Source organism: Myotis lucifugus, unplaced genomic scaffold (assembly GCF_000147115.1).
Source record: "Myotis lucifugus unplaced genomic scaffold, Myoluc2.0 scaffold_417, whole genome shotgun sequence".
Taxonomy (NCBI): domain Eukaryota; kingdom Metazoa; phylum Chordata; class Mammalia; order Chiroptera; family Vespertilionidae; genus Myotis; species Myotis lucifugus.
Window position 1 is genome coordinate 329,848 of NW_005871465.1, and position 9,008 is coordinate 338,855.

The 9,008-nt window shown below is 49.3% G+C and overlaps 1 protein-coding gene, 1 non-coding gene and 1 pseudogene across 2 annotated transcripts in view; all 3 read left to right on the forward strand.

Annotated features, from left to right (window-relative positions):
• The first annotated feature begins 1,868 nt into the window (after positions 1-1,868).
• On the forward strand, positions 1,869-2,004 carry LOC111823187. Its single transcript, XR_002826190.1, has one exon. It is a non-coding gene; the product is annotated as a U4 spliceosomal RNA (small nuclear RNA).
• Positions 2,005-4,657: 2,653 nt separating this feature from the next.
• Positions 4,658-5,709, forward strand: LOC102423235 (annotated as a pseudogene).
• Positions 5,710-8,146: 2,437 nt separating this feature from the next.
• LTC4S (leukotriene C4 synthase) overlaps positions 8,147-9,008 on the forward strand; it is a 2,363-nt gene continuing 1,501 nt past the window's right edge. Inside the window, exon 1 of the mRNA XM_023743880.1 lies at positions 8,147-8,387. Coding sequence (XP_023599648.1) covers positions 8,330-8,387 — 58 coding nt within the window. The 5' untranslated portion in view covers positions 8,147-8,329. The remainder of the gene's footprint in view (positions 8,388-9,008) is intronic.

The following is a 9,008-nucleotide window of genomic DNA, read 5'->3' on the forward strand; positions in this document are numbered from 1 at the left end:
GGACCTAATAAATGGAAAGACATCTCAGGTGCTCAAATCAGAATATTTAATATTGTTGAGAAGGCAATACTTCCAAATTAATAAACAATTTAACACAATCTATATAAAAAACTTAGCTGGTTCTTTGTAGAAATTGATAAGATGATCCTAAAGTTCATATGGAAACTCAAGGAATCCAGAATAATCCAAACAATCTTCAGCATGAAGAACAAACTTGAACAACTCACAATTACTGGTTTCAAAACTCACTAAAAAACTACACTCAAATCTCTAATGAGCGAAATCTAAGAATTAAATAAATGGAGAGACATTCCATGTTCATGGATAGAAAGACTCAATATCATCAAGATGTTAGTTCTTCCCAACTTAATCTATAGATTCAATGTAATTCCAGTTAAAAAAAAAATCCCTGCAAATTACTTTGGGGACATAAACAAACTGATTCTAAAGTTGATATGGAGAGGCAAAAAGCCCAGAATAGCCAACTCAATACAACATTGAAAGAGAAGAATAAAGTTGGAGGATTCATGCTACCTGACTTTAAGACTTACTATAAGGTTGCAGTAATTAACAGTGTGGTCCTGGCAAAATAGACAATTTGTTTATTAATGGGACAGAATAAAGAACCCCAAAATGGACCCATGTAAATATAGTCAACTGACTTCTTTCTTTAAAAAAAAAAAATATTTTATTGATTTTTTACAGAGAGGAAGGGAGAGGGATAGAGAGTTAGAAACATCAATGAGAGAGAAGCATCGATCAGCTGCCTCCTGCACATCCCCTACTGGTGATGTGCCTGCAACCAAGGTACATGCCTTTGACCAGAATCGAACCTGGGACCTTTCAGTCCGCAGGCCGACGCTCTATCTACTGAGCCAAACCGGTTAGGGCCAACTGACTTCTTTCTTTTTTTAATATATTTTTTATTGATTTTAGAGAGGAAGGGAGAGGGAGAGAGAGATAGAAATATCAATAAGAGAGAATCATTAATCGGCTGCCTCCTACACGCTGCCACTGGGGATCGAGCCTGCAACCCAGGCATGTGCCCTGACTGGGAATCAAACCATGACCTCCTGGTTCATAGTGTTATGGGTTCAATCAGCGAGATAGACCACCGACTCAGAATTTAAATTTAGGAGCCTTTATTAAGCTGGCCAGCTGACTACAGCGCGTCCCTCCCCCTCTGGGAGCCTCGCAGCTTGCAGTAACTATTAGGGGTACAGCAAAGCTTTTTATTTGTAAAAATCACAAAAGCATTTTGTTAGCTGTTCTTTAGAACTGGCAGGGTGAAAAGTTTAATACAAACAGGAGGAAACCGGGGTCACCCCTGGCTGGAGCATATCATAACACTTTGTTTCTTTAAAACAATCAGTAATCTTTCCATGCCGCAGTTCCTGCCGCCAACACATTCAGTAATCTTTCCATGCCGCGGTCCCTGCCCCCAGTACAATAGGTCGACACTCAACCATTGAGCCATACCAGCCGGGTTCAACTGATTTCTGACAAAGGAGAAAAGGCAATATAATGGAGAAAAGATAGTCTTTTTCTTGTGGGTTTTTTTGTTGTTAATTCTCATGGAGGATATTTTCCCCATTGATTTCTAGAAAGAGTTGAAAGGAGGGAGAGGGAGAGAAAGAGAAACATTGATGTGAGGGAGACACATCGATTGGTTGCCTCCCACACGTGCCCCCTTGGGGCACGGGGATTGAACCTGCAACCCAAGCCCGTGCCCTTGACCAGGGATTGATCTGGCTACCGTTTGGTGTGCTGGTTGACGCTCCAACCTCTAAGCAACACTGGCCAGGGCAAAATAAATACTTGATAAGCTGAACATCATGAAAATGTTTAAAATTTCTGCTTTGTGAAAGATCCTGTCAAACGTGGCAGTATTGTGGCCAATGAGGTTTATCCGAGGCACGATTATTGCTAATTGAAAACTTTTCCCAATACCCTGCCGTGACAAATACAGTCAGCACTGGCAAGTTTTGATGGTCTCTATGGAGAGTGGAAAAAAAAAAGAGAGAGAATGAGAAGATAAGCTACAGGATAAGAGGAAAACATTTGCAAAAGATATATTTGATAAAGGACTTATCTAAAATATGCAAAGAACTCTTAAAACTCAACAAGCCTGGCCCTAGCCAGTTTAGCTCAGTGGATAGAGCATTGGCCTGCAATTGAAGAGTCCCACTTTTGATTCCGGTCAAGGGCACATGCCCAGGATGCGGGCTTGATCCCCAGTAGGGAGCGTGCAGGAAGCAGCCAATTGAGGATTCTCTCTCACCATTGATGTTTCTATCTCTCTCTCTCCCTCTCCCTTCCTCTCTGAAATCAATAAAAATATATTCAAACAAAACAAAACAAAAAACCTCAACAAGCCTGGCTGATGTGGCTCAGTGGTTGACCGTTGACCCATGAACCATGCCTGGCTCGATCTCCAGTGCAGGAGGCAAGTCAATCAATAGTTTCTCTCTCATTGATGTTTCTCTCTCTCTCTCTCTATTCCTCTCTCTTCCTCTCTCTTTAAAAATCAATTAAAAAACATATTTTAAAAATAAAAAAACACTCAACAACCCTATTTAAAAATGGACAATAAACATGAACACACATCTCACCAAAGAAGATATGCAGATGGTAAGTTAGCATATGAGAAGATGCTCCACATCATATGTCCTCAGGGGAATGAAAAGAATGCTGAGATAACACTGAGAGTCTGCAGAACGGCCAAAATCCAGAGCAGTGACAACACCAAATGCTATTGAGGGTGTGGAGCAACAGGAATTCTCATTCATTGCTGGTGGGGATGCAAAATAGTACAAGTACTTTAGAAGAGTTTGACAGATTCTGGCAAAACTTGGTCTTACATTATGATCCAGCAATTGTAGTCCTTGGTATTTACCCCAAGAGATGAAAACTTACATCCACACAAAACCTGCACACAAACGTTTATAGCAACTTTATTCATAATTGCCAGAACTCAGAAGCAGCCAAAATGCCCTTCATTAGGTGAAGTACATCCAGACAATGGAATATCATTCAGCCCAGGGGAGAAAAAAAAAAGATCTATGAAGCCATGAAAAGAGATGGAGGAATCTTAAATGCATACTAAGTGAAAGAAGCCCATCTGAAAAGGCTACATACTGTATGACATTCCGGAAAAGGCAAAGCTACGGACGCAGTAGACAGTTTAGTGGTTTCCAGGGGAAGGTGGAAGGGAGAGCAGCTAGGCCGGCTGGATAGTTGTCATTTGCTCATTCGCAGGGACCTTTCTTTGGGCACCTACTACCTGCGGGGCCTGAGGACCACACAGAGGGCAGTCATCTCTTCCCAAGAACTCCTGTAAGGGCAGAGAGATAGAAACCCAACAAGGAAAACAGAGAGGGACAAGGCTGCCACGGAAGAATGCTCAGGCATCTTGGGAGTACATGGGGTGCCTGACGGCCCAGGTGCCCGAATGGAATGAGGCTGAGAAAAGCCAGGTCAGGGCTGTGTATCAGCGAGGTTACTCTGCAGGGTAGAGCATGGCTGGAGACGGGGGGGTTAAGTCTGGAGCATGATGTGCCATCATCATGGGTGTTATTTCCTTGTGTAGAAAGCTTAGGATTGTGATTAGATGTGTGGATACCACGTCCCTTCTGATGTGATGCACGAAGAAGGGCACACATCACTTCTTTGGCATTCTTGCCAAACATGAAAAACTTCAGCGCATTATGTGAAAATATTGGACAATCAAAATTGAGGGTCATCTATAACAGAACTCACCAGTGTTCTTCAACAGGGTCAAGGTCATGAAAGATAGAGACAGACTGAGGCTGTCCAATTGTCCTCGATTGGAGGAGACTGAGGACATGGTCTTGGATTGGTTCCTGGACCACAGAAAGGACATGATGGGACAATTGTTGAAATCTGGATAAGGTCTATAGGTTAGTTAATAGTTTTGGATCAATGCTACCCTCCTGGTTTTAATCATGTTACATAACATGATAACAGTTGTAGAAGCCATGGAAAGATATACAAGCAGTCTTTGTACAATTTTTTAAAACAACTTTATTGAGGTACTAGAGGCCCGGTGCACGAATTTGTGCACCAGTAGGGTCCCTCGGCCTGGCCTGCGGGATCGGGCCGAAACTGGCTCTCTGACATCCCCTGAGGGGTCCCGGATTGCGAGAGGGCACAGGCCAGGCCGAGGGACCCCACCAGGATGAGGGATCGGGGCCAGGGAGGGACCGCTGGAGGCCTCCAGGCCGTGTCTGGCCTGTCTCGCTCAGTCTTGATCGGCCAGACCCCAGCAGCAAGCTAACCTACCAGTTGGAGTGTCTGCCCCCTGTGGTCAGTGCATGTCACAGAGAGCAGTTGAGCAGCCTTAGCATATCATTAGCATATTACACTTTGATTGGTTGAACGGATGACTGGACACTTAGCATATTAGGCTTTTATTATATAGGATAGCTTACATACCATAAAATCTGCCCATTTTAAGTGTAAAAATTCAACAATTTTTTAGTAAATTTACTGAGTTGTGCAAATATCACCACAAACCAGCTCTAGAACATTCTCATGACCCCAATCAGAGCCCTCATACTCACAGCCCAGGCTGCCATTTACCTGTCTTCTGTCTCTATTACTTTGCCTTTTCGGGAATTTTATATAAATTCAATCTTTGGGCTATGACGAAAGGAGTATCATTGTTAAGCTTGGTCGGGAGGAACCTGCCATGTCCATGGATGCCAATTTGAAAGATAATTTGGGCCAAGCATTCAGAAGTCCAGCAGGCCAACCTAAAAGCAATGGGCAATGCTGAGATTAAAGATGGAGAAAGCTTGCCACTGGCAGTGAAGGATATGGGCAGTTGTGAAATATACCCTCAGACTATTCAGCACAATCCTAATGGGCGATTTGTTGTGGTTTGTGGTGACGGCGAGTATATCACCTACACAGCAATGGCTTTGAGAAACAAGAGCTTTGGGTCTGCCCAGGAGTTTGCATGGGCCCATGACCCCTCAGAGTACGCAATAAGAGAGCAACAGTGTTGTAAAGATATTTAAAAACTTTAAGGAAAAAAATCATTTAAACCAGATTTTGGAGCTGAAAGTATCTATGGAGGCTTCTTATTGGGGGTCAGATCTGTAAATGGCTTAGCTTTCTATGACTGGGACAATCCAGAACTCACACGCAGAATTGAAATTCAGCCCAAACATATCTTCTGGTCTGACTCTGGAGAGCTAGTCTGTATTGCCACTGAGGAGTCATTTTTTATCCTTAAGTATCTGTCGGAAAGAAGTCTTGGCTGCACAGGAAACACATGAGGGAGTTACTGAAGATGGCACTGGAGATGCCTTTGAGGTTCTTGGTGAGATTCAGGAAATTGTGAAAACGGGGCTGTGGGTAGGTGACTGCTTCATTTGCACAAGTTCTGTGAACAGATCAAATTACTATGTTGGAGCAGAAATAGTCACCATTGCCCACTTGGACAGAACGATGTTATCTCCTGGGCTATGTTCCTAAAGACAACAGGCTTTATCTGGGGGATAAAGAACTGAACATCGTCAGCTACCCCCTCCTGGTCTCCGGACGGCTGTCATGCGGAGGGACTTCAGCATGGCTGATAAAGTCCTTCCCACCATTCCCAAGGGACAAAGGACCAGAGTCGCACATTTTTTGGAAAAGCAGGGCTTCAAGCAACAAGCTCTTACAGTATCCACAGATCCATAGGACATATGGTCTTTTGTGTCTGGCACACTTAGCATGTTTTTGAGGTCTTTGTACTAATTTAGTGGGACAATTGGCGATACTTGAATAAGATCTGTAAAATGGCTAATAAGATCTGTATCAATGCTAATTTCTTAGTTTACATAATGAAAATATGGTTATATAAGATTTTAATATTAGAGGAAGCTGGATGAAAGGTATGTGCTAACTATACTATTTTTGCAACTTTTTGAAAGAAAATAATTTCAAAATAAGTATTTTTCTTTTTTAGTAGGGTTATTATGCACTGCTTGTGGTCTATCATACCAAAGTTGTGATTTATTTTCAACATAATGGTTCTGCTGGCCTTTCCACTCCCCAAAAGGTCCCTGGTGAGCTCAGCTTCCAGAAGGTTCCTTGGGGCCATGTAGAGGCTTTAGAACAGAGGGCAGGGGTTCTGAGTCATAGGGGCAGGTCCTGCAGGGGTCAGGGAGGGGCTTTTTCACTTCCCTCCTGATGCCGGCACCTCCAGGGCTGCCCAGGAGGGTGGGGGCGGGCTGGCCATTGTCTGGAGGGCCTTGGGCTGGACCTCTTTTCCTGAGCAGACTCAGCCCAGGCCGGGACCTGAGAGGCTGGGCGAGCTCAGACCAAGGGCTTGGGGAGGGCTCCAGGGGCTGAGGCCAGGGACTTCCTCAGAAGCTGCTGCTGTTAGTCAGCTTCCTGCCGCCCAGGCAGAAGGGGATGAGCTCCGAAGGGAGGATGTTTAGGCCTCAGAGGAAACAAGAGCTTGGCAGAGAAGAGGCCTGGACACCTGCAGGCACCCAGAGACACACCGGCCACAGATGAGCTGTAATACACTCCCCAGCACTGGGACCCCGAGAGACACACAGGCGTGCAACAGGCGGACCGACGGGCACGCACTGTGCATGGACATGCCCGGGGCACAGGCCTTCCGCCAGCATGTGTCCTACCCGTCAGGGGCAGGTTTCAGGGAGGAAGAGGGCTGAGTGGGCAGCTAGAGGGCTGGAGGGTGCATCTGGCATCCCTTCCCTGGTGCTCTCGTTTGTTTCTAAGCATCTATCAGCCATGCCCTGTCACTGAGCTCCTATGGGTCAGACCTGGCCCACAGTGAGCACAGACTTGGAGACCCATCCCTGCCCTTGAGGTGCTTGCAGCGCTCCCAGCTGGGGAGCAGCTGGTTGGGGTGTGGCTGGTGGGCGGGGGGTGGACAGAATGGCTGGTTGGTGTTGGCCAGGTAATGAGGGTAAAAGGGTTTCTTGGGAAACCCAGCAGGCACCACAGCCCTCAGGCTGGAACCTGGGCCTGGGGCAGCAAGAAAGGAGGCCAGGTGGGTGCAAGGTGTGGAGGCTGAGGGGTGCCGTCGTCCTGGTGGCCAGGACCTGCTGCAGCAGCAGTTGCTCCAGAGACCCAGCTGCCCGGCCCTTGTCCCTCCCACTGCCTGGCCAGTGCTTGCTGTGGCCTCACCGGCTCCTGTCTGTGCTTGTGTATCAGTCTGGATGCTGCCAACACTGACCAAAACCCCCTTCCCAGCGGTGTGAGCCTAAAGGAGAAGAGGCTCTTACAGCCGGGGGGGCAGTCCAGGCAAGGTGGCCTCAGGGTGCCAGGATGAGCCCCCTCTCGGTCATGGTGGCCCTGTGTGGGCTCCATCCTCCTCAGGCTGGTGTGTGGCCATCAATGGCCTTCAGCAATCTCCCTCCTCACTCTGAACTCTCTCCGTTCTAAGGAAGCTTCTAGAGCTGCGTCTCACCATCTTGGCTCTACGGTCAGTTTTGGCTCATGTGTCCTTCCCACAGGTCTCAGAGGAGTGGGGGCAGCTCTGCCCAGACCACAGGACCAAGTATGGAGACGGTCAGGGTATTAGGAAGGAAGGCTGCTGGGCAGGCAGAACAGCAGGCGATTGCGTGGAGTCAGAGGCTCTGAGAGGATGAGTTCGGCCATCCTGAGTGGGCTGAGCCACCCTGCCAGGCCGGCCAGGCAGCCTTCAGCGGTGCCCGTGCACCTGGAGCCGGGCAGCCTTCAGCGTTGCCCGGGCACCTGGAGCCGGGCAGCTGAGGCTGGCAGCATCAGGCTTCCTGGGAGAAAGCGAGCACTTGGCTGTGCCCAGTGTGGGCTGGGTGCTTAGATGATGACCCCTCAACCAGCATAAAGAACCCAGAGTGCTGAGTGGTGGTAGCTCTGGTTTCCTGAAGCCAGACCTAGGACAAGGGGAGGCTCGAGGGCCATCAGGAACCTGCTGAGGGTGCAGGGCCTGGGGAACACAGGGATGACATGGATGACACCTAGGCTGGAGCACACCTGGGCGGACAGCTTTAAGTTCCATCAGCACAGGGCTTGGCACAGGGACTAGAAAAACTGGAAGTGGCCAGGCTACCCCAGCCAGCTGCTCTCTCCTGCCCAGGCTCATGTGACCCTGGTTTCCGCCTGCTCAGTTTGACCAGGCTCCCTGCCCCTCTCTGGCCGTAGCCACGCCCCTGCCCTTTGCCCTCCATTGCAAAGGGGCGGGAGAGCCAGCCACTCTTCCTCTCCTGGGCCAGCCTCTGAGCAGCCGCCAGGCAGGGGCTGATAAACTCTGCTGCGAGCCCTCTGACACACCAGCCGGCCCGACTGAGCCACCAGCATCACCATGAAGGACGAGGTGGCTCTTCTGGCCACTGTGACCCTCCTGGGAGTTCTACTGCAAGGTGAGCTGGCTCCTGTGTGGGGGGTGGGTGGGCCTCAGACCCTGCAGCCTGCCTTCTGCCCTGCAGGTCCTGGGGAGGTACTGGGGGGCCAGGCCCAGATGAGGGCCGGAGGTGGGGCCCCCAGCCCGGAGTCTGGTGTCCAAGCTCTCCTGACCCCACTGACCGACTACAGGAGCTGGGATGCCCCAGGGCTGAGGGCCTCATAGTTTCCCAGATGGGGAGGGGCAGGATGAACGGTGAAACCCCGGCAGGGACCAAGGCTGACAGGGGCAGTGAAATGGGAAAAGGCCCTGAGGGATGACCGAGGCCCTGAGGGATGACCGAGGTGGTGACCCCTCAACCAGCATAAGAACCCGGAGTAGGAATGAGGCTTCCAGGGAGCAGATGGGCATCCAGCTGTGCTGGGCTGTGGGACCTGAGTGTGTGTGCGCGCCAGGATGAATGGGTGCTCTGGTGCTGGGTACCGATGTGGGACAACCATGGGCCTGGTGCAGCCCGCTCCAGCTGGCCCCTACCCGCTCCAGCCGACCCCTCTCTGGGTGTCCCAGCACGAGAGCCCATCTCCTGGCCTCGCCTTCAAAGGCACCCTCTCCATGCTGGGATCACATGGAGCTGGACAGG